The following is a 24,938-nucleotide window of genomic DNA, read 5'->3' as shown; positions in this document are numbered from 1 at the left end:
TTGAATGAATTATGAATTCAGTGGAACTGAAGAGCAAAGCACACAAACGTATCTCAATGAATATGATACTGACATCTTTATAGGCAAATTCATTTGATGCGCTCGGCAGTTTAATTATTGATAGCATTAATTGAATTACATTCAACATTTATTACGGTCAACAATTGAATTACTTTCTGAATTGAAAATTTTTAAATAACCAATCAATATATTAATTATTAAAGTATATACATGTAAATAATTAAACTATATGATTTTATATTAATTTTGGAACAACATAGAAATTAATATCCTTTGATTCAATGAGGTTTCTTTATTGTTACGTTCTAAAATCACCGTAATTTTCAATGTTATATTTTACATCATGATCATAAACCCATAAACTTGCAATAGCAATCTGAACTGCACATGAGAAGACAAACATATTTGAGATATATATTTTTTACTGTTCGTCGATCTTTATTATAGGTACTAAAGAAATGTACTGGATTGAAAACAGATTCCCGATATTTTCCTGTAGACAGTTACGAGGCCAATGAGCAAATCGCCCATCCTTACTTATCATATATACATGTGTAAACTTTTGATGCAAACACTTGTGAACATCTCAGATTTATACTATTTTTCAAATGTCATAGGTATAACACCATAAAAAACGACCGTTTGATTATAACAAATTACAGTATATTAAGGTTTTCAGATTAAAGTGTAAATTTTACACTTTAATGTGTAAAATTTACAGATTAAAGTGTAAATTTTACAGATTAAAGTGTAAAATTTACAGATTTAAGTGTGAATTTTACACTTTAAAGTGTAAATTTTACAGATTAAAGTGTAAAATTTACAGATTAAAGTGTAAAATTTACAGATTAAAGTGTAAAATTTACAGATTAAAGTGTAGAAATTAAAAAATAAAAAGTGTCAAAATGGCACTAATACGCTTCCGTAGGAATAGATTTTTGTTATCGCTTGATGTGGAGTACTGGTTATTGCTGGTTATTGTTTATTGATAGGGACTTGTACACTGTCCATGCGGAGGATTTGTTTACCAAATCAGTATAAAAGAAATAGTGGCCATGTATAACCTTCATGTTTTCTTTCATCATGAAGATCATTGCAAAGTTTGTAACATTCAACAAAGCAATTCTAAACTCAAAATGTCCTCCTTTCAGGTACCATTGGTTTTGTTTTCCTGTATGTAATCCAGCTTGAAAGGAACTTCACATAATGTTCTTGCATGCAACATGCGCGGATCTAGAGGGGGGAGGTGGGGTGGGAGTTCATCCCCTACCCTGGAATTTGCAGAGTTAATAGAAGTTTAAACTGAAGCAAATAAAATATGACATTGCACCCCTCTAGAAAACGTGGAACCCCCCTCCCCCAACCACCACCACCACCATGAAATGGGTTTTTTCACGTTTGGGAATGGACTTCACGTTTTTTGTTTGTTTGTTTTGTTTTTGTTTTGTTTTGTTTTGTTTTCTTTTTTTTTTTGCTTCAAGAAATTTCTGGATTAAATTTTTCTTGACTCGGGTGGACCCCCCCTCCCCCCCCCCCCCCCCCGAAAGATCCCTGGATCGGCGCCTGATGTACTGTCAGTTTCTTTCTTTAAATTCTAAATAAGAAAAAAAGAGTAAAGTTTACGTATGGAACATTTCCTTACTTCTGTAACGGTTTTCATATGATGTGATGAACAAATCCTTGCCTTGTAAATTGTTTTTTCCTTTGAAAAAAAATTACGATGATTTTCAAAATACGGAAATTTCAATAATCAGGTTAAAACAGTAAGCACAAAAAGGTTATCAAAAATGAAGAAATCAATACTAAATAAATGAAAGAAAGAACAAAACAAAACAAATTGCAGTGGAACATGATTTGGGTAATCGGTACCGGTTTCACGTTTTGTCTTTAGATTTCATTTGATAACAAATGTAAATGTAAATATATATAATCATGTGTTTTCATTACATTTGATTTGATTTGATGATATATAATTATACATAAATTATACAAAGAACGTTCATGTTCTTAATTTGAATTTACTGGATGGGAGTGAATACAAAAATGTTCTAAATTTTGTATTCAAATTATCAAATTCAAAATTTAGAACATGACAGATGATATATTTATCAGCAAGATATGTAATAAGCACGAAGTCTTGAAGTGTAAGATGAATTAAGCTAAATTATAAAATAACTTTAGTAGTAAACTTTCTTGGATTTATTGAAGAAAAATACATTTTTTTTTCAAATATTACTGAAGTCACTTCGACTTGTATCAAAAGTTATGTATAATGTCACAATATATCGTTTGTATCTTTACAGTAATATTCTTATATTGTTAAATTTACCTGAGTGCATGGGTGGAATATTAGAGTTCTGACAAGTTCTTTGTTTACCATTTACACCCCCGTTTCATTGAAAAAGAAAAGAACATGACAGCTAGTTAAAAAGAAAGCCAACAACAATAACAACGACTGGAAAAAGTAGTTTTAATTGTTACAGTGCATATCATATTAACCTTAACTGTAATATTTACATCACTTAATTTTGTTCAATTTTTTTAATAGCTTTTAACTACGGTGCTTAATTTTCGGAAATTTTCCTTCACCTTTGTTTTGTTTCGTCAGTTTAGTACACATCCACCTGGTGTTTCCCATTATACTGATATAAGAAAACATGAAATTCTCGCTGTTCTGTTTGGTGATTGTGGACATTTTGGTGGTAAGTGTCAGAAAATCAATCCTATTCAAGAAAATAATAAATGAACGTCCATTAACTTCAAAGTGCAAAATAAATTCCATACTAGATAGACAGAAATAAACGCCTGGATATACAATAATATTTTACTTGATTATGGCGTTAGTGGTAGACGGTCGGTGTGTGAATAAAGAGTACAATTTTCATTTCTTATTTAAGTCGTACGTATCTGCACTGTATCTTCCATCGTGTATAGTTTGAACAACAATTGTTTCCGTTACTTATAGCCTATTGTAATTATTTATATATATATATTTAATAATCAATATCATTACGAAAAGCTAATTCACGTTATCATGAAATTGACTATAGAATTATACTGTAACTACAAAAATTTGCATACAGTTTTATACAATCATGAGACTATTACCTGATTTTTTCCCTTACACAAACAAACGCCATCTTTGATTATAATACTGAAATATTTCTTCGCAGACAGTTCATTCTCTGGGAGAGTCTTGCACATCCTCCACGGACTGTGGAGACACGGAATGTTGTGTTGCTGAAGACAGGCGCATGCGCCGTTTCATTTTCGGGGCATCGAAAGGTACTTGTCATGCACGCCGTTACCAAGGACAGACTTGCCATGTGTTTCTAGTCCACGACTTTGGTAATCCAAATATGTTCATGAACTATTGCCCATGTAAAGAGGGTTTGGCATGCCGAGGGGAGACAGTGGAAGTCCACGGTAGTCAGCACGTGCATCACAATCCGAAATGTATACCCTCAGCGGAAGTCTCAACTACGCAGGGTCCGGATCCGACTTCTCCCCAGTTTACAGTTATTGGTTGATTTTTGATGTTACGAGTACTAGGTTAAAGCTATCTTTTGCTCAATGATTTTGAACGTTGTCTGTTATTAAAATTCATACAGCTGAAAAATTCTGTAGATTATCTTTTATTTATCATTTTGCGGATAAAAAAAAAAAGAATAAGAATCTGAATTCATGTACACGTATTGCATGAAAATTATTAAAACTCATAAATGAATGTAGATTGATAAGTTAAGAAAGAAATTCATTAATAAAACATTTCAAATAAATTTAATAAAACAAAAATTAAAAAAAAAGATTTACTTTAATAATCTTTTTTATTCCCCTAATCCCCGCTATGAACAGAGATATGCTATTCTTACAATGAAGATTATCCAATCATGTAGGTCTCTGTTTTGACATATTAAGTACATGTAAGCCGTACAGATTTGGCAAATAAACGAAGAAATTCTTTACTTTAGTGAACGATATCAAATTATATTCAGCTCGAGTTAGTGATTTTTTTAGTGTGCTTACGGGCCTATGTTTTCTCAGATTTCTGTAAAAGTAGGTAGAAGTTGAAAATTTTTTTTTTTTAATGCACGCGTGATGCCTACTTTTGGTTTTACTGAGAATTGTTACAAACATGTAGATATCGCTGAGTTTCAGAGGGAGAATTAAAAAAAAAAAATGATGTGATGTAATTGTCCAAGAAAAAAAATCAAAATGGCAGCGGTGTGTACCTTGTGATTCATGAAGAAGGGGTTATTTATTTTGTGAAAAGAAAAATACGTGTATTAATTCTTAATTGATATTTATGCTTTCGCAACCTTTTAGCAAGCTATTTTGCACAATTACAATATTTTGAAAGTGGCTGATAGAACTTCATTTCCCCATTACAAAAGAAAAATCAAAATAAAATGAATTAATATGTTAGTTACGTAAAGAAAGCTCGTGTACAATATTTATAAAATTTATTGTTCTTATCTGTACCTTTCAGTATTTTTAGTACTTTGATTTTTATTTCGTTCGGGCTCGGCGTTCATTTAAAAAAGGTAAACATGTCTGCGACCAGGGTGAGAAGTTTGCTTTGAGTCAACAAATTGAAGAATATTTCGAAATTTACGAGTAACATAAGTCAAACAGAGGTAACTAACCGTAATTTAATGAATCAAATGCTGAATTACTTGTTTTTTCCCCTCATTTTCTCTATTCATCTGACTGATTTTTAATGTTGACGCTGATTTCGATCGACTTTATGGATTGTACGAACTGATGAATGAGATCAATGCAACGATCATTCAAGGTATACAGAGTGTCTTGTCGTGCATCCTATAAAGAAAAGATTTTAAAAGCCCACGTATTGTAACAAGGTATTGATGGTAAATTAAAAACTACAATAGGCCAATGTAGACTGAAAAGACTCACCCTTGTCCTTTTCTCCCTTGCTCTAGCTCTATTCGGCAATACTGCAACGTTGTTATTTCATTTCAAATCAATGCTGGTACAATGTGTATACGTGAATCAACCATATGTATTTAGTTGCTTCCCACATAAATGCGAACAAAATTTTTACAGAGCTCCAGATAATTTTTCAGCAACATTTTTTTCACCACTGCTGGAAACGTCACTGTCATTCAATCACTTTATGTCATGTATGAAAATTCAAGCACTTGGCTATAACTTTAATTCACATTATTAGATATGTTGTACTTGTATTAATCAATCTGTCTTTCACATTACTATCAAAGAGTAATGCTGAATATGTATGATTATCAATGCATAATTTTTTAAAATATTTAATGGATAATAATAATTGTCACATTCAAAGCATATTTCTGGAAATACAGTGACTGTAAATGCACCTTATCTGGAGGTCTGTTTTCATGCTTCTCTTTTGTTATCAACTCAGGGGCTTGCTCCCAGTGTGAAAAAAAAATCTTTAAAAAATACTAATTACCATCTACTGTTTTTTTTCCTTCATATGCTGAATATCTCTTGCACATCAACAGCAAGCCTCTGTGTGTCAAATAAGAAAAACTCACCAAGAAATAAAATATACATGTACATGTGTCAAATACAATGTATGAGTGGATATGTTTGATCACCAAAGTACCAGTAATAGGTTTCTATGTACCCAGTCGAGAGGATGTCTCAAGACACAGTTAGATTATCATCAAAAAGAGATCATTAAGATTACAGTTCAAAGTCAGCTTTAAAGCATTTTACTATATCTTCTAAATTTAAATCCCAGGTTGAGTTTTTCTTATCAATCATTATGAATTTTGATTAGATATTAGATAGATAAAATTTTGTTTTCTCTTTTAAAAGAAATACTCTTATTGAATCGACGTGTCATAAAATCAAAGTGTTGTCATCAACAAAATTATAAGAAACATATATGAGGCAGATTTCATGAATATTTGACATTGACTGGGACTCAAGTTTGGTAAGGACACCAATGTGGCTTTATTTATACTAAGTTTTTATTTGAAAAAACAAAATTGGATTTCCCACCAGATTAATTTGACATCTAAACAGTTAATGCATTAAATTTCATTGTTATTTTTGTTGTAAACTTTATTTGATGTTGGAAATGCTCAAGAAATATGTGAATATGTAACCACAACATTTTTTCAAAAGTAGTTAGAGAAGAAAGAGCTGCACAGTAAAACGTAGTGACAGCAGTTTAGGTTTATGCATTACAGGGTTTGACACTAAGGCACGTCCGACCGACCCAGTCTAGTAAATGAGTGGTCCGGTCATGTAAAATGTACCTGAACTAGACCGATTGGTCGTGTTGATAAAATAATTCTGGGTTGTTAAAACCCATTTCAGTCTTTCAAATTAATGTTCCAAAAACTTTTAAAGAATTTTTCTTAATTTGTCCGATTGTAAACACAGCCAAGAATGTAATAGAAAAGTTGTGGTAGAAACTAGCGTCGTTCAGTATCAATATGGTATAAATAGTTACTGAAAAAATATATTCTGCAATTTATTTATTATTATTCAGGATAACAAAAAATTATTAAAGTTCGTTGAATGATCTTTAAAGCTTACAATATTCGCATGTCTTGATGAACCCGACTCAATTGGCTATTCGGTAAAAATCTTTTTTAAATACGCAAGAGAAACGATTTCAAATTATTTACCTCATTAAAATTAGTGATTTTAAGAAATAAATAAAATTTAAAGTTTGGTCAGGGCTAGTGATTTTATGGTCAGGGCTAGTAAAAATTATGGGAAGTAGCCCGACTGGTCTAGTACTCTTAAAAGTTAATGTCAAACCCTGCATTACCTCTCTCCAGATTTAATACTAGTAAATAATGTATATTTTGCTTTTGCCTCTTCCCTTTTTAATCATTAAATAATGAATATATTGCTTTCAGGATAAAAGCCATGTTATGAACCAGAACGGTGAAATGTCAAAGGTTATTAGCTTTAAGAAATGGCAGTTGCTGATTCTACTGGTCTCCATAGTAATTCTGTTGTATTTGATGACCTCCTTTCTACGACCTTCAAACAAAACTCGATACACGATTACCAAACATAGGAATAATCAGTACACAGAGTGGCCAGCACTACAAGTAGCAGGGGATTCAGAGGTCAGTATGTCAATGCTGTAATTTCAGTGGATCCTCCACCCACTTTTCTAAAAAAAAAAAGTAGAACATAGTCATGGGTCGGTTACTTGAAAAATAACTAAGACCAAAAAAATTGATGGTTTTTCAGGGCAAAAATTTCAAAATTCAATGAGGCAGGCATTTTTTTTTTTTTTTTTGAATCAGGTGTTATATCTTATTTATTCTTGTCAGTCGTTCAACTTACTTTTTTTTGTTCTCTTACATTATTTATAATATGTATTCAACTTTAAATAATGTTATTCCAAAGAGTTGTTTAAAACTTCATTCCTAAAATACTGTATTAACAAGAAATATAAAGTTTATCTAATTAAAGTATTTGTGAAAAGGGGTATAACTCGAATTTCCTTTTCAACTTGGTAAAAAAAGAAAATTGAGTCATTTCCAGTTTTAATGTGTCAATAAAATTGATCGATGTGACAGTTTTTGATCTGATACGGCAGTGCCTAAGAAACTATTGAATAATTTTTTTTGGCCTAACTCTCATTGTAACATTGTAGCGCTGGAAAATGGCTGTGTTTAGGGAAAAAAACGCTTAAGTATCATTAGATAAATGATTTAAGGCTTGTACATTTTTTTTTTCAAGCAAGATCTTATTACATGTACATGTAATGTACTTATTAATCCAATACAAAAACTCAAGAGAAAAGTTTTAAAATGATTCAAGTAATGATCATATTATTATCTTCATTTGGTTTCTTATCAAAACTTTAGATTGTGAAATAATTATGCATGGACAAAGTAATTTGCACACTAAGTGAATGTTTGTCTTGCATCATATGTATAAACCGCTTTTTAGGCATGGTTCAAGAAATACTGTATGAAATCAGAGGAAGCACTCTCCTTGGAGGACTATCCCAAGATTCTGGATAAATGGAAAAAATCGACAGCATTTGAATGCCAGTAAGTCTACTAATATAATTAAAGGGACCAGAGAATATTAGTAGACAGGGTTATGGTCCATAGTAAAGTTAGATGATTGGATTATGAACTCTTTTATCCCATAATGAAAGTTGGTACATGTGTATAAGTCAAAAGTATGTCTGTACAAGTACAAGTACACTGCGAGCACTTATGTACCTTCACAATTATTCGTATTCAGATTCATAGATATACAGCACATGTAACCGGTATATCATATATGCATATAAAATGAAAAGTAGAAGTGTATGATGATATTTTTACTTTAGATTACATTTTAGCTAATTTGACAATATACATGTATAAGAATGCTAAAATTTGAAAGACGTGCAGTAAGCTACATGTTTCCTGCTTTTTACAATGTTATTTTTTTAACTGGCATTTTAAAAAATCCTTACTTTAAATTATAATGATCTTGCATAAAAAATTATTGATTTGATTCACCTTGAAAGCTGTTTTTAACCAACTGTTTAGAAACTGTACCAAAAAGGGAAGAAAAAAAAACATCCACAAACATACATTCATATTAATTTTCCTTGATTTAAATGTACACTGTACCCTTGAAATACACCCACACTGTACCCTGGATATACACATACACTGTACCCTTGATATACACATACACTGTACCCTTGATATACACATATACTGTACCCTTGATATACACATACACTGTACCCTTGATATACATATACACTGTATACTTGATGTACACATACACTGTACCCTTGATATACATGTATACTGTACCCTTGATATACACATATACTGTACCCTTGATAAACACATACACTGTACCCTTGATATACACATACATTGTACCATGGAACCATCCTTGTAAATGTACTCACTGGTTAGCTTGTAAAGCATTTTGGGGCATTAAACTTTTATTCATTTTCTATAATGACTTATTGGGCATTCTTACAAATTTTAACTTTAGGCCAAACAAAAAAATATGTGTGGTTCCGGTTATATCTCCAAAAATATTATGGTAGGTAGGTAGGGAATTTTTTTTTTTTTTTTTTTTTTTTTTTTTTTACAAAATGATTTTCTTAATTTTTCTAAATAATACCTATCACTGCTTTGCAAGTGGCATTTAGATGTGGTGTGATAATATACTAGTCAACATTGGTAGGGGACACCTACATGCTAGCTTGATTTGGATTTAACACTATCAAAAACTTGCACTATGTGTTGAAATGATGTTTTGCAAGGAGACCGCCATCGCTGAAACTAAAACTAATACTGGAGCCGATGATGGAAGTTGGGGAAAATTCTGGAAAAAATATGAAAATTGCCGGAAAAAAGTTTAGGGTCGGGGGTATAAAATAGGGACGGTCGGGTAACCGGAACCACACATATTTTTTTATTTGGCCTTATTGTCAAATTAATTGCTTTATTACATCATTACACTTGCAGAGATATGTATAAAAGATTTTCTTCAATTTTCACAATAACTGAGCACCCTGCCAAGGTAGTGATCCCAGAAACCTTTGCAGCAAAGGTCAAAGGTTGGCTGGGAGGAAATGAGGAACTTTTCAACAATGTCAAAGAGCAGGTTTGTATATATATATATATATATATATATATATATATATATATATATATATATATATATATATATATAATATGTATATATGTATCTCTCTCTTAATTCTCAAATTCTTTATGATTTTATGAATGAGCTCTGTTTGTAAATGCACCATATCATAGGTTTGTATTTTGTCTGAAATGTTTCATACCATTTGGTAGGTAATTGCTTTTATACTAAATTTGACTATGGAGTAAATCTACCTGATCAATACCTAGGGCTCACAGGGAGTGTGACTGGTTGACAGGGGATGCTTACTCCTCCTTGGCACCTGATCCCAATTCTGGTGTTTCCAGGGGGTCCTTGTTTTTGCCCTGTTCATGATTGGTTTTGTTTACTGGATTTATGAGTTTGATCACTGTTGGTTATATTCACCTTTCACCTTTTGACAACATGCTACATGTATTCATTATTTTATTGAGTTACTAGTAGAGGTGTAAAAGTAATTTTTCCATTTACATGTTGAAATATAGAACTCCATATTTGAAAACCATCTTCTCATTTAACATATAACATTTTTAACATTTTAAAGGACAAAATGTCCAAGGTTTATATTTAAAAGTAATGATAGGATTTGTGTTACTGGTCTCCTATCTGACATTATTTAAAAAAAAAATGCATTTGAATTATATATTCAGTGTTTCCATTGTTATTGGTATACTCTAGTGAATTTTTTTTGACAGAGAATCCTATTTATATACAATGAATATACAAGGGAGGAAAATGTATACAACCCTCTGAGAGAAAAAAGACCCATGTCTAAACCCCCAAGACCAGAACGAGAATAGTGAGTATAAATATATAGTAATACATGTATTGGGGATTTTATTTTTTAATTAAAAAAAAATCTTCTTAATTTTGTCTTTAGTTAACATATTGAAACTCATACATGTATGTCAGACCAAATGTGAAATATTCTTTCCAGTGTGGAGGAAATATCAAAGAAAACTGCTGAGACGTGTGATTTTTGCCGATACAAAACGTGAGTCAGTATATACATGAACATGTATATTGTGTACACAGAATAAGGGATTTACAGTCCCTGAAACATTCTACTTTCCCACTTGAACGGTGAGCGAACGCTGAACGAACGGTGAACGAACGCTGAACGAACACAGAGCGAACGGTGAGTGAACGATGTGTGAACGCTGAACGCAACTTGGTGAACGATGTGTGAACGGTGAGCAAACTCAGAACGCGAACGGAGCGCAATTGCAAACGCAAAGTGAATGGTGAATGAACGGTGAATGCAAGATGAACGATTTATTCGGAATGCTTCTGATCTTTTCCTTACATTGAAACCATTCTATTGTATTCTAATGTCAGGTGCCAAAAAATAAATAAATGATAGATAAATAAACAAATCATTGATTAAATAAATAAATGCTACAAAATTTTCTTAAGAAAGATGATATGCACATTAAGTATCTCTCTTGTATGATGTTTAAACTCAACTTTTACATGTAATCACGCGATTTTTATCGCTGTAAAAGATTGTACGTGTAATTGTTACCGAACGCTGTAGTATAAAAGATAAAATTATTTTAGTTGGAAAATAGGTATGTCCATTCTTATTTGATATTAATAACCATAACAAATAAGAGAAAACTTCTGAATTATAGAATGAATTACAACGGTTGTAACATCCATTCATATATTTCCGTGTCAAGGCGATTCCGTGTAAAATAATGAAAAAAAAAAATAACAAAGGTCCGTGGACGTATTTGCATAAATACACTCGTATTTTAAATTCTTAATGCAATAATATATTGATGTGTCAATTCTATTTTTTATGATGATTTATTGAGCAGACTTGTACATCTACCTGTGGACATTTTCCCGTGATTTTACTCAGACAAGATAATACAAAGACTCTGAGGCATATTCATATGAAATTGAAACATACTCTCTGCCAATTTAAAATACCACCACAGACACGTGTATATTTTGAACTGCTATTGTTTAATGACTTTTTTAGATGCATGTTGTTTTGAGACTGCAGTTTTTGTGCTACAAAACACATTAACTTCTTTTTAAATATTAATTAAAATATACTGGAAATACTAACTAAGTAACCAATTTGGGGGGGGGGGGGGGGGGGCTCTTAATCATATCAAATGTCAAACATATAAAGTTACAGTGAAGGAAGAATTTTTCTTTCTAACTATAGACTTATAGACTTTATTTATTATAGTAGAGAAAATCCTGTAGTGTATTACATTTTAAATAAATATTTTTTTTTAAAACCACACTCAGTTCAATTCGCTCCAAAGAAATTTAATTAACAGGATATCCGCAGTACTATGTATAATTCTCAGAACTAGTTTTATCATGTATTTCTGTAGTAATTGAAAAAAAAAACGTGTTAGAAATAAGTATTTTCGTAATTTTACTACAGTTTGTCAATTAATTGACTTGGATAATTATCTATGCATTAACAATTTGTCGTCTTTAACATAACAACAAAATGTTGCAGTGCTTGAAGCATCTTAATATTGCCTGTATTTAAATTTAATTTTTCAGCATCGTTCTGCATAGGTACATACTTATAACAACATTTATTTTCCAGAGTAAATTACCTTACAGCTAAGTTAGATGATAATAATAAGTTGAATATTGTGAATATTTTTTCCCCTTGAGATAATGATTCTTTAAACACGATATGTTAATTATTAAATCAAAATAAGCTGTAAATCCTTACTAACAAAAAGATAATATAAGTCCTTTCACTTTGGAGTTCCGAATGACACTGAAGACTGAATGATACTAGTAAGTGAACGCTGAACGCAGGGTGAACGCAAAGTGAACGAACGAAGAGTGAACACTGAACGCAGGATGAACGCAAAGTGAACGAACGGAGAGTGAACACTGAACGCAGGGTGAACGCAAAGTGAACGAAAGAAGAGTGAACGCTGAACGCTTTGTGAACGGTGAACGCGAGCGCACGGTGAATGCAGAACGCAAATCTGTGAATGGAGAGCGAACGCTGAATGCACGGTGAACGAACGGTGAGCGAACGGAAAAATGGGAAAGTAGAATGTTTCACGGACTGTACCAGTTCCAATGAAGTCACTGAAGGTCTCACTCCTAAGAATGATTTAAACATACACTGAATAATGCAACACTTATAGAGCATATAGTGTTTAATTTGAATTAATAATTAAAATTACATCAGTTTTATTGAAAAGTGTGCAGATATGGTATACAGTAAAACACACTTATAGTGAGTACGCATATAATGATATCATGCTTATGTGTACTGCAAAGTGATTTTCATTCCCAGATTTTTAAATTTTAAAATTAATGAATCACATTTATAATGAACTTCAAGGCAAAATTCTTGGTCCCTAATACTTTGCTATAAAAATATTACCATACATTGTATTTATGTCTATATAATGTACATTGTATATCATGATGGTTGACACTCACTATATATATAGCAAGTAGTGCACACACAACAAATCTTGGTATAATTCAGAAATGGTTCTTTACTGTGTTTCAATTCGATCAGTAATTCAGTATTGAGACAGTAAGTACTGGTAATTCCAGATTCTTTTGAACAGGCACACTTCTGAGGACGTGTTTGGTCGCGTTGAGTCAGAGTATTCTTTTACGGCAGCCAACACTTTTAAGCTGGACACGTGGCACACACTGGCCCTATTCAAGAAGCATCATCCCCTGAACTGGACCTATACACAGTTCATGGACCTCATGCAGACTTCCCATAACTGGTAATTATTTAATGTAAAGCTTCACAGTCATGTTTCAGGTTCAACCTTTGGAGTGTGATAAATACATGAAATAGTGGGTGTGGCTGTGTTTTAGTGAAAAGAGAAGAAAATAGTTTATGAATATTTACTTGTTTTTAAAAAAAAAAGATGAAAAACTCAGTTTGGAAGTATTGGACTCACAGGCATTTTTTTTTCTCTTAATAAAAGTTTACCCCCATAGTAATATTAACAATAATACTGTGGGGGTAAAATATTTTTCATGAAAGTGTTTGTGATTGGATTTATATTCTTTAACTTCTAGATAGCTATCTAAAATAATTAAAAAAGATTGAGTACTTATCTTCTTCATTAGATTTGTACATGTAGGTTCTCTCAAAACAAAGTACCTTAATAGAAAAGTTGTCACAAATTTATTTTGTTGCGCACACCATCAGCAACATGTTTATACAAGTACATATATGTGATACATTGTAGATACAGGTGAAATATTATTGATATTTAAAGGTTACTGAAAGCACATGCAGTGGACAAGAGCTATAAGTACCCCATGTTTATCTGGGACATGTTACCTCACGGTGGGGCGAGTCAGGTCCACCCTCACCTACACAACTTCCTGGATCAAACCAGGTACCAAGGTAAATTGACCGCTTTCCATCTTCATGTGATGAAAAAAACCCAATGTTTGGCATGTACATGCCATTAAAAATTGTTTTTGAATGTATCATTTAATTGATCTTAAGAATATGTATATACAGAGGCGCCGTGTTTATCCGGACGCTTCACCTTCCGGACGATATTTTTTGGGAACCGATTTTTTCCACGTTATTCTGTCTCATTAATCCGGAAATTCGCGTTTCGCATCTGGACAGTTGATTTCTACTACAAAACGTAATAGTTCAGTGAAAAATGACTCGTTTATCCAGACGATAATTTTTTAAGAAACGTCTTTTTCACACTTATCTTGCAGTAGTGTTAATTGTTGTAAAAGCATAGGCCATGCAGTGACCTACAAACAATAGCGTCTAAAATTAGCTGTGTTTACCACAATTACATGTGTATTATGAAGCTCGAAGAATTTAGCTTACACTTTTCATTAATTAAATAAGGAACCGTTCAAAGTCATATTGCTAATTGTATATACATCTGTAAATTCATAAAAAATTTGGAGAGTTACATATAAAAATGAACAATAATACGAGCGATTTCGTAATGACCTTGATCATGTTGACTACATAAGTTTAAAATATGATTTTCCATTTCTATAAAAACGTAAATGTATTTGAAACGCTTTTTTTCACAGGACAGTTTAAAAAGGTACATAATTGAAGAAATGTCTTTCTATTTAATCTGATAGTCCGCCTATAAACGTACGTAACTTTAGAAGAGAAATATAAAAGTGGCATTGGGTATAAAAGTTTATTACGTTTTTCAAGGTATTTTATTTTTAAATTGAAATTTAAACTTAAAGTCTGTAGAAAAAAAATATTGATAATCTGACATTAAGATGGCTTGTGTTTGTGTTGAATTTTTACAATACTTTCACTGATTGCGCGTGTTTGAGTCAGTTTTCAGTGTCCAGTTACTATAGCAGCCCTGTGTAACATGTAATGAATTTACGGGGGTATTTTATATTTTAACATTTTCACAATGATGCTCTCATATTTTATGAGCTTCAATAATTATAAAGTACGGTGAAATAAAACTGTTATGGATCAAAATTTGCTCAGCCCATGAAGTCACATGCCAAAGAGAAGGCGAATAAAATTCCCTGTGTTAAAAAGGGAGGTCTTGGCATAAAATTGCCAATAGATCCATTTTTTTATCGTCTAAATTACATTTTAATATATTCTTCTTTAATTAATTTATTTCTTTTAAACTATAAAATAAAAACAATAAACCAAAATATTAATATTTTCCCTTTGTCTTCACATCTGATACCTGTATATGCATATAATATTATACATGCTTTGAGAGGGTTTTTAAGAGGTGATTCACTTATCCGGACGATTAATTTATCCGGACAATTTCGTTGGGGACGGAGGCGTCCGGATAAATGAGGCGCCACTGTACACAAACAGTACGCAACTCTGATTGTTCACACAAGCTTAAAGGTACAATGTATATATGGTGTATTGTTGATAAATTCAGATAAACAAAATTAAAAAGGTCTTTCTATTTGATTCATTACTTTATATAAAGATAGGACTTTTCTGTAAATTACATAATTTAAATCAATCACATTTCAAAGAAATAAAAAATTTAAAACAATAACCGATTTATTTACCGACTCCACAAAAATAATAGGGATTCGAATAGCAATGTTAAAGTCAATTTTACTATAGAGACGTGAGGATATCTGAGTTCAAAATTTTCATTTGAATGTACGTAACATATATAATCGTGTATCTAAACTCAATTTCGAATTATTATTTTTTAGTTCAAATATGCCATATATTTCTTTAAAATAGACAAATCTGAAAACTTCTGTTTATAATAAATTTTAATCAAAGAAGGCAATTCGTATACATGTAGAATAGCTTCTCTTTTCCTTGAATGTAAGAATGGATTTCTTCATATCATTATCATCTGAAATACATGTACATTGTACATTTTATGTTTAAACATGAAAAAAATTTGTCTTTTTTCTGAAAGTTCTCCTTCAGATATATACATACATATGTACTGTCAAACTCTAAGATGGTTTTGATTGCACTAGCTTAGTATACACTTGCAAAGTTAACTACAGTTAGGCCATCATTAAAAATAAGTTTGTTTCCCCTAACCCGACCCTAAAATCTCAAGTTGGGTAGGTAGGTAGGTACATGTAAATTATTTTTTTTTCTCACAGAAGTTTTGAAAATACATTCTGAAAAATTGAATAATTTCTTTATAAATAAGAAAGAACAAAAGAAACCAATTTTTAAATTTCATACAAATGAAGCAATATGTATGGTACATTAAATCAAAAATATTATTCAATTGAACTTGTGAAATGTCTCAGGCCAGCGTAAATTTATTGAAATCGAACATTTACAACAAAACAAGATTCGCAAATACTCAACCATCGGACATCCGAGTATATTTTTCAAACTTCTATCATATTCGAGTTCTTACACAGACAAAATGTCAAGGGACTCGCGTGACGCAGTGATTCTAGTGTATCGTTTTGGAGTCACGACGTAATTCAGGAGCTTATTCTAAGTCACAGGTCCCGAGGAGGTGGAGACTGGTCAGTCGAATGAGACCATAAAAAAAAAAACGTAGGTCCAGTGTTGCAGTATACATGTAGATGTTGGCATGAAAAAGATCCCTTACTGATGCTGAATGATCAATGGCCATAAGTGCCGAGTAAAAGTCTAAATTAGGAGCCCTCCACCAGGCAGGTGTTCAAATGTTGTCGCCCCATCAGTTTTTAAAGGTATTTTAAAGGAAAGAAACAACCTCTTTTCAAGGGCCTTACTATAGAAAAATACACTGTATGTCTCAGGAAGCCATACCATAAGTCAATTTTAAAGATTTCAACACTATCTAGAAAGAGTGTACATGTACATGTATTTACAAACAATATTTAATCTAACCAAATCATATCTAAAATGATTAAAGTTTCATATACATGTATCTAATGTTATAGTCACGAAGTGTACCCCAGAAATAAAAGGAATGAAGAAACGACATCTGAATTATATTTATCAAGATGGAATATTTATACAAAGACATATTTACAACTCCCATGGTCCTATATAGTAAAAATAGGACCATACATGAATTGTTTATTAGATCCAAACGAATGAAATGCAGTGAAATTTATTGATATGCATACACAAGGTGGGCCCCTCATCTGCTCATGAGGAAGGCTTTGCCATGCTTACTTAATTTTAGAACACACATTCGTAAATACCATTTTAACACTCCTTAGTCATGGTATATTTTACAAAATGTTTCAAGAGTGTAGGATTCTTATAGGTTAAAGATATATAATAAGATTGATACGTCGTCGTTGTTTTATAACATGAACTAACCCTCTGTGGCCACATGTTGTGGGCGCCAAATGAGAGTAAAACAAAAGCCACTGTTCTGATAAAAAACGGATTTTGATGAAATTGTATTTTATAAAGTTAATAAACAATAAAAAAAAATAAATAGTTGACTAATCTTATTTAAAAAAAACTTTCAGTCGGCATGATTTAAGTGGGTCGGTCGCGTTAGGGGAAACAAAGGTATTTTTTATTTTGGCCTTAAAGTTGTCTAATCCGGATGTTGGGTAATCTGAAATCTTGCTTAATACGATGTTAACTTTAAGTCCATTTCAGTAAATTCACTTGTATAAAATGTTGTCTAATCCGGAATGTTGACTAATCTGGCCAATTTCATTAGAACCAGTGGTATCCGGTTAGACAAGTTTTACTGTAGTAAGTTCTTAGTTCTTATTCTAGATTGGTTAAATCAGATGTTCTATAATCTTTTTGAGCTTTCCACCCAACATGGCTTACTCTTTTGGTGCTACTACTTGGTTACGTAACAAAAGAGTAGGAAAATACAACAGACTAGATCAGGATTTGAACTGGGCCCCAAGAATCACTAGTCAGATGCTCTATCCACTGAGCTACCCAGGCCAATATTCCCTGTCTAGCCATATATTTTCTTTATTCATTCCTTCTTTCCTTATACATTTGATGGCCCATGTGTAGGGGGTCCTTGTTCAGGTTTTATATAAATTAGCAATTTCTGACATGGTGAACTTGTGTTGTTTTATGTCTCCAAGGTCAAAGACTGTTTAAGGATGGAGGAATGTGGTAGTTTAGGCTATATGGACTGTGGATATTGCCTGGGTGGCTCAGCGGGTAGAGCATTTAACTACACTGTATATAGCTAGTGATTCAGGACATTGTCCACATTCAAATTTTGGTTGGGTCCCTTGCATTTTTTCCTTGCCTGTTACTGTAACAGTTGAAATATTCTACCTGATTTTTATGCCCCGCCATGAAATGACCGGGGCATATAGTGTTTGTCATGTCCGTCTTCCATCCTTCCGTCTGTTCTTCCATCACACTTTGCTGTTCAAAGCTCAGTTTCAAAGAAACTATCCAAGATATTTTTGTCAAACTTCATATGCTGATAGATATTGATGAGAGCTATGCAACTGCATCAACATTTCTTGACCTTGATCTTTCATTTGACCTTGACCTCACTTTTCTTAAATTAGTGTTTAGCTCAGTTTTAAAGATACCATTCAAGATAGTGTAATCAAACTTCATATGTTGATATATACTGATGAGAGCTTTTCAGTTGCATCAACATTTTTTGACCTTGACCATTCCTTTTACCTTGACCTCACTTCTTATAATCACTAATAATCATAAATATATCTTAAATGGTTTCTTTAAAATTAAGCAAAATGCAAATCAAATATGTATTTGTGAGAAGTATTCAACTGCATCAAAAACATTTGACCTTGAACTTTCCTGTGACAACCTCACTTTTCTTAGATTTGCATTTTGCTTAATTTTAAAGAAATCATTTAAGATATATTTATGTAAGTTTATGCACTTGTACATAATTTGGCGAGAATTTATCATCATTCTATATCCAACTTTTTAGATTTCAATTTCAATTTTAAAGAAACTATTCAAGATATTCTCATCAAATTTCATACACTAATACAAATTTTCATGTTGCATTTTTAATATACCCTCGGTGGGGCATTCATGTCCTATGTACATATTTCTAGTCTTTTCTCAAGCACCTATATACACTGTACTAACATATGACTGTTTTGTGTAGGTGCTGTTGAGAACTGGAGAATGGCTGCTAACCTTTACACGGGAGACTTTCCTAAACATAATTACTTCTCTGACCTCATAATGATCCACATGTCTTTGGGACTGGGAGTGAAATATGGAAAGGCTGCAGCTCTAGCTTCATTGGTGGGTACCAAGGGTCAAGAGTTCATAGATCAGCTGAGTTTTTAAAAGTAGAGAAAATGACTGATTGTAGTCTTAAGGATATCCGATCCTCAGCCAGGAAGGATAACTCTTAAATTTATTATTTTATTTAAAAAAGCTCAAAATGAAGCTTGAAATTGAGATCTTTTCGTGCAACAATTTTCATTTTATGCATCTTCATATGATTTAAGGTTCTTTGAAGTCTTAGAAACGGTCTTGTAAAAAGTTGACATTTGTACCCCATAAAAGAATAAAAAATGAATTCATTTTTACAGAAATCGAATTTCCTTTAGTCTAGCATTAGATACCACTGCTTATTAGCATGATATGAAATAAGATGTGATATGTGATGTCTAGCAATGATAGCACAAGCTTTGTACACTATGTATTATATGGCAATTGAAGTAGAAAGAAGAACTAAAATACTGTACAAGCATAAAAAAGATGCAATTCTCTCCAAATGCCTGGATACCTATATTTTTCTCACCTAAATTATATTTGTTGATCAGTTTTTAATTAGAAAATGCATAACAGGTGTTTTTATTCGCATTTCCTGAATTCAAAATATATTTGAGATTTGATAATTTTCCCTATATAATATGATTAAATATAATGATGAACTTTGAAGAAATTCCATGGGTAAATTCACGTTACTATGTGAAATCAGAGACATTTTTGTGAGCATTTTCAATTACTGAAAAGCTTATTTTCAGAACCTGAGGATCGGACTACCTTAAGGACAATTTACATGTATGTCTAAATATCCAAACAAGTCAATGTGGATCATATATCATTCATTTTTTAAACACTTTTCTTTTTCTGAACTGGCACCAGGATCATGAAACAGACTTGACTGAATTCAAAACTTGATTTTTTTTTAATAGAATATTTATCAATTGTGAGCTGAATCTCTTAATTTGCCTATCAGTTGTTTAATGATGTAACGTTAAATAATTTATACTTGGACTGTTTTACTTCAACATCATTTCAGAGTAAAATGTAGATTTTGACTTATGCTAATTATAATTTGAAATGTTTCATGAACCTGGGGGCCTGAAATGCTTTTTGGCTTTCTTTAAAAATCAGATAATCAGTTCTTGTAGCTGGTGATTTCTTTGTCTGTGTTAGATACATGTAGCTTTGGTGATTACACTTTGTGAATATATTCTACAGATTATAGAGGTTTGTATACTTTGATAAGGCAAATTGGTTTGTCTCTAATCTATATATAGCTACCAAAGAAGGACAATGAAGTCATCATTATTAGCGAAGAGGCAGACCAGGATTTTTATGATTTGCTGTATTTTACATATAGAGGTATGTGAATGAATTTCAAATTTGTACTGTACATGTACTTAAAAAGTGGGCTTCATATTTTAGCGGATTAGGCGTGGACAATGATGCACTAATTTATGAATACCGCTAAGAAATCATTTATAAATGAAATACACAGCAGGGATATAAGTAGCACTTAAAATCATGATTACGCCAACAACTCCATACCCAGTGATTGCGCTAAATTTTGAATAAGCCATTTTATGTACACGTACAGTAATCTAGAAGAGAAAATAAATATTACAGTCTGTTTAAACAATATTTATTTATTCAAATATGAATTATATCTTTCTATTTCAGCTTTCATTGATGATATGGAGAAATTGTGTTATAGTTCAGGAGTGGGTCTTCCAAGTTTTGTAAGCTTAATTTCAATTTACAATATACATGTATCTTATAATAAAGTATTTGTATCATATATAAACTAACATTTATTTTGTAACACAGGAAGTGAAATAAATAGAAAAATCATTTAAATCAATAATATGATCATGAAAAGTGGGAGGGGGCAGAGTAAGTGACCTATTCCTTTGCAATGGTTGATCAGAAAAAAAATTCTTGATTATTAGTGATTTCAATTCTGATATAACCTTCACATACATGATTAATCATGTCCCCAGTTTGATTCTTTTCTAGGACAGGGAAGATAAACTAGGCAGAATTCCGGCCTTTGCTCGCCTTATTACGAGAGGTCCAGTAGAGGATATACGTGCAGATATGAGCTCTTTAGAACTCTTTACTGTGAGTTACATGTAATTGATTAGAATTGAAAAGATTGGAATGAAATATTCTCAGTTTATCAATGATAATTGTTATTTAATAAAATAAGTTTCAGCATCAATTTACTTATTTAGTAATGTGTAATGCAAAAAAAAAAAATGATTTAAGGAAAAATATAACTGTTTCATTATGAAAATCATTAGTTATTTGCATGCATCTGACATTTTCTTTTAAAAAATTTTCTAGCTTATTGACATTTGTTTAATAAAGAATAATACTTATAAATTAGAGTAAATGATATTAAATATTAATTGTGTCTAAAGCAGAGAATGATTTGTTTTTTTATTCAGGCTCAAAATGCCAATACAGACCCATACAAAGTCATACAATTCATCAGGAAATCCATAAAGAAAAGAGACAGGAAGAGGAAAACATAGCTGTGGTGCTCAATAGGACTTTTATTTATTATAATGGTGAAACTGAGATTAATCAGTGTTTGGGTGTGTGTGGCAGTATGTATCCAGAGTGAAAGATATCAACTCACTTTGTGCTTTTAATTTTATGGCCTTATAATGTAACATTCCAAAAACAAATATTGGACACATAAATAACAGATTCACAACTGCCTTTAACAGGAGCAATTGCGAAATATATGATGAACACAGCATTTTTTTTCAAATTTATTATCAGTTGGTTTAACTGGTATATTTTGATCTCAGGCTAAATTAATATTAATTCTATTATATATAGGTGTACAGTTAGTAAAATCTTAAAATTATTAATAAATTAATAAAGATGTCTGTAATCCATAATTGCCGAAATCTCACCACTAGTTGCCAGTTGCTGTCTTCAGTTTCTATCTTTTTTTATTGCACTAAAGAAATACATTAAATATTAAATATATTAAATATTCTGAATAATTTGTTGATTTAAATAAAAAAGGTTTAGTTCATTAAACCTGATAATTTGAAAGATTTATGTGATTTAAACAAGATTTGGAAAAAGTAAACAAAAAGGCACACAGGATTTTGAACAGTTAGGAATATCTGTTATTTACGTCATTGCTGTAAGGTAGATGTATGAGAGAATTTTAGAGGAATTTCTTTTACAAGATAACAGGGTTTTTAGCTTGTAGTAGGGTAATGATTGTTGCAATAGATTAGTGAACACAGATGTATAAATTTTGCTGGGTACTACTAGAGATATACATGTACACCTGTAATTTCAGTGCTGGCTTTAGAATACTGTAGATCGCTAAATTTTCCTGACACCTTATTTTCACGAGATAGTCAATGTCTCTTTAGAAGCGAGACAAAATTTTCACAAATTGTGGTTATTGTTCCATATAATCATAAGGAATGCTATTATACACGAGAATGAAATTTTCGCAAGCAAATTGTCTCGTGTAATTACGCGAAAATAAAGTTCCTGTGAATAAAAGGTGGTTTACAGTAAACAATGAACTTAGAAACAATGGTTAAGAATTCGAAGTTTGTATTTTCTAAATTGTGGATTATATTTGTTAAAATTTACAATATCCATTTTGAAATATCTGTCGATGTAGAAGTTGTACAATATTGTACAAGGCCATGACAGTGTGATTGTACATTTAATATGTATGAATACATTGTAATAGTAAATGCAACAAAAAAAAAGTTGTTGAGAAATGTACATGTATGTTTGCGTGTAATCTCTGACTGAATTCAGTTCTGTTGTTTAGTTTATACTTTTCTGTGAGGATAGGTCTTTCTGAAAATTCCTTATCTCTACCAGAAACCTGCAGCTCAATCTTTCTACAGTATTGCTTCACATTTTTTACACACTCATACATCTTTTATAAAAGTCTGTGGGTTATACATGTATGTGATAAGATTTTTTTTGATTAATTTTGTAGGATTTCATTAATTCATATGCATATTTCATGCAAACATTTTAACATATCATTTCAAGAAAATGAAATTTTAGTCCAGTGTGAAATATCAAAATGTCAGTAATTTTAAAAAACATTAGAACTATGTGGATAATAGGACTCCTTCTTTTTCATGCTGGTATATGTAATGAAAGATATTTTTTTGGAGAAAAATAATGCATTTGATGCGACAGATCAGGGATGGTAAATAGTGATATAAATTTGAAAATAATTGATTCCTTTCATATTTTGTTGTGAAATTGATGTATTTATTTACTCATGTGGGATATAAAACCTTTCCAAAAGGTCCTTTTGAATAAGATTTTCTATATATATTTTTATATAGCCTTGTACATATCTGCATAAAGTTCTAAATGCTCATGTATTTATTATAGAGATGTATACCATTGTACGTTTTGAGTTATGATATGGAAAAGGAACAAAACACAGTGTAGAAATCTAGCATTTGTGCATTACAAATAAACAAGAACTTTTTAAAAAATATCATGTATTTAATGATGTTATAAGCAGGGTTCGACACTAATGGTGGACCGGCGGCCCAAGTCCACCAAAAAATTGGAAGGTCCACCAAATGTTCTGGACTAGGTGGACCGTCGGTCCACTTGAAATTTAAACACCATCTAAAAAAGCACAGTAAAATTCCGGGTTTTTTTTTCTATAAATCGACATCCATAAATCAAATGATTAATTCATCAATACTTGTATTTTACAAGTCTTTTAGAAATGAATATGGTAAAATTTGTTTTAGGTAATGAGGGGAACCTAGTGACTAAATATACAATTCACATGTGATATTAATGACTAAATAACAATAACATTGAGACGCAATAACAATCAACACGAACCTTGAAAAGAAGCATGTAAATTTCGTAGTCTGTCCTTCGTTTATTTAATGCACAGAAAGGTGTGAAAATGTACACTGGGTAACGGGAAATCACTTCACGCCTGAACGCATACTGATGGCCAGGTTTGGAGATAATTAGAATTGATTGACAGCTGCATTTATACATTGTTTATTTTTTAGATCTTCAATCAGGAATGATTAATATTTTGTGAACAAGTTATCTGTAGTTTCTGGTTTTTTTTCTGCTATACATTAAATCACATTAAAGAATCAAATGATCGCAGTTTATTTGAATAAATAATAATTTTAAAAAAAAAAATAAATAAATACATATACTTTTGTCAGTTTTGCATCGTAGTAAAAAATTGTTTTAGTCATAGATGAATGAAAAATTCACTTGATTATATTTTATAGCTTAGTTATTGGGATTTTAAATTTTATGCACCGTTGGAAACGAAATAAATGCAGGTTTTTACCGTTGTAAATAAATGATATTAAAATAACAAATTGTTTGAAGATGTATATTGTGTTCTTTTTTAAAATATTGAAAATATGTTTAACAATATTGCTGAAAAACTCCTGACTATATATAAGTGATTTGTTTCTGTTGACTGGTTAAACTTGTACTTTATAAGACTTAGTCTGACTGGACTGTGTACATAAGTTAGTTTCAAGCCTTGTGTAATAAATTCATTCATTAATTCAAACATTTATGAAGAACCACCAGAATTTGAGAAGGTCTACCAATAATTTTTGACAAGTGGACCTGC

The 24,938-nt window shown here is 31.4% G+C and overlaps 2 protein-coding genes across 2 annotated transcripts; both read left to right on the top strand.

Moving 5' to 3' along the window:
• The first annotated feature begins 2,644 nt into the window (after positions 1-2,644).
• On the top strand, positions 2,645-3,578 carry LOC133194541 (uncharacterized). The gene is made up of 2 exons (XM_061330488.1): positions 2,645-2,723; positions 3,195-3,578. Exons 1-2 carry the CDS (start codon positions 2,679-2,681, stop codon positions 3,549-3,551), a joined length of 402 nt encoding a protein of 133 aa, XP_061186472.1. The 5' UTR covers positions 2,645-2,678; the 3' UTR covers positions 3,552-3,578.
• Positions 3,579-4,574: 996 nt separating this feature from the next.
• LOC133194539 (uncharacterized) lies at positions 4,575-22,255 on the top strand. The gene is made up of 13 exons (XM_061330487.1): positions 4,575-4,658; positions 6,900-7,115; positions 7,951-8,054; positions 9,492-9,630; positions 10,347-10,450; positions 10,589-10,645; positions 13,230-13,397; positions 13,902-14,032; positions 19,179-19,321; positions 20,572-20,656; positions 20,975-21,033; positions 21,311-21,415; positions 21,745-22,255. Exons 2-13 carry the CDS (start codon positions 6,915-6,917, stop codon positions 21,829-21,831), a joined length of 1,383 nt encoding a protein of 460 aa, XP_061186471.1. The 5' UTR covers positions 4,575-4,658; positions 6,900-6,914; the 3' UTR covers positions 21,832-22,255.
• The last annotated feature ends 2,683 nt before the right edge of the window (positions 22,256-24,938 follow it).

The sequence above is a fragment of the Saccostrea echinata genome, unplaced genomic scaffold (assembly GCF_033153115.1).
Source record: "Saccostrea echinata isolate AGI-Se365-2 ecotype Australia unplaced genomic scaffold, CSIRO_AGI_Sech_v1 ptg000029l, whole genome shotgun sequence".
NCBI lineage: Eukaryota > Metazoa > Mollusca > Bivalvia > Ostreida > Ostreidae > Saccostrea > Saccostrea echinata.
The sequence above is the reverse complement of the archived record's forward strand: the minus strand, read 5'-3'. Positions and strand labels throughout refer to the sequence as shown.

Bases quoted from the DNA above. Each gene is read 5' to 3' on its own strand.
- LOC133194541 (XM_061330488.1), top strand. From the start codon at position 2,679: ATGAAATTCTCGCTGTTCTGTTTGGTGATTGTGGACATTTTGGTG. The intron at 2,724-3,194 runs GTAAGTGTCAGA...ATTTCTTCGCAG, and splicing joins TGATTGTGGACATTTTGGTG to ACAGTTCATTCTCTGGGAGA.
- LOC133194539 (XM_061330487.1), top strand. From the start codon at position 6,915: ATGAACCAGAACGGTGAAATGTCAAAGGTTATTAGCTTTAAGAAATGG. The intron at 10,451-10,588 runs GTGAGTATAAAT...TATTCTTTCCAG, and splicing joins CCAAGACCAGAACGAGAATA to TGTGGAGGAAATATCAAAGA. The intron at 14,033-19,178 runs GTAAATTGACCG...TGTTTTGTGTAG, and splicing joins GGATCAAACCAGGTACCAAG to GTGCTGTTGAGAACTGGAGA.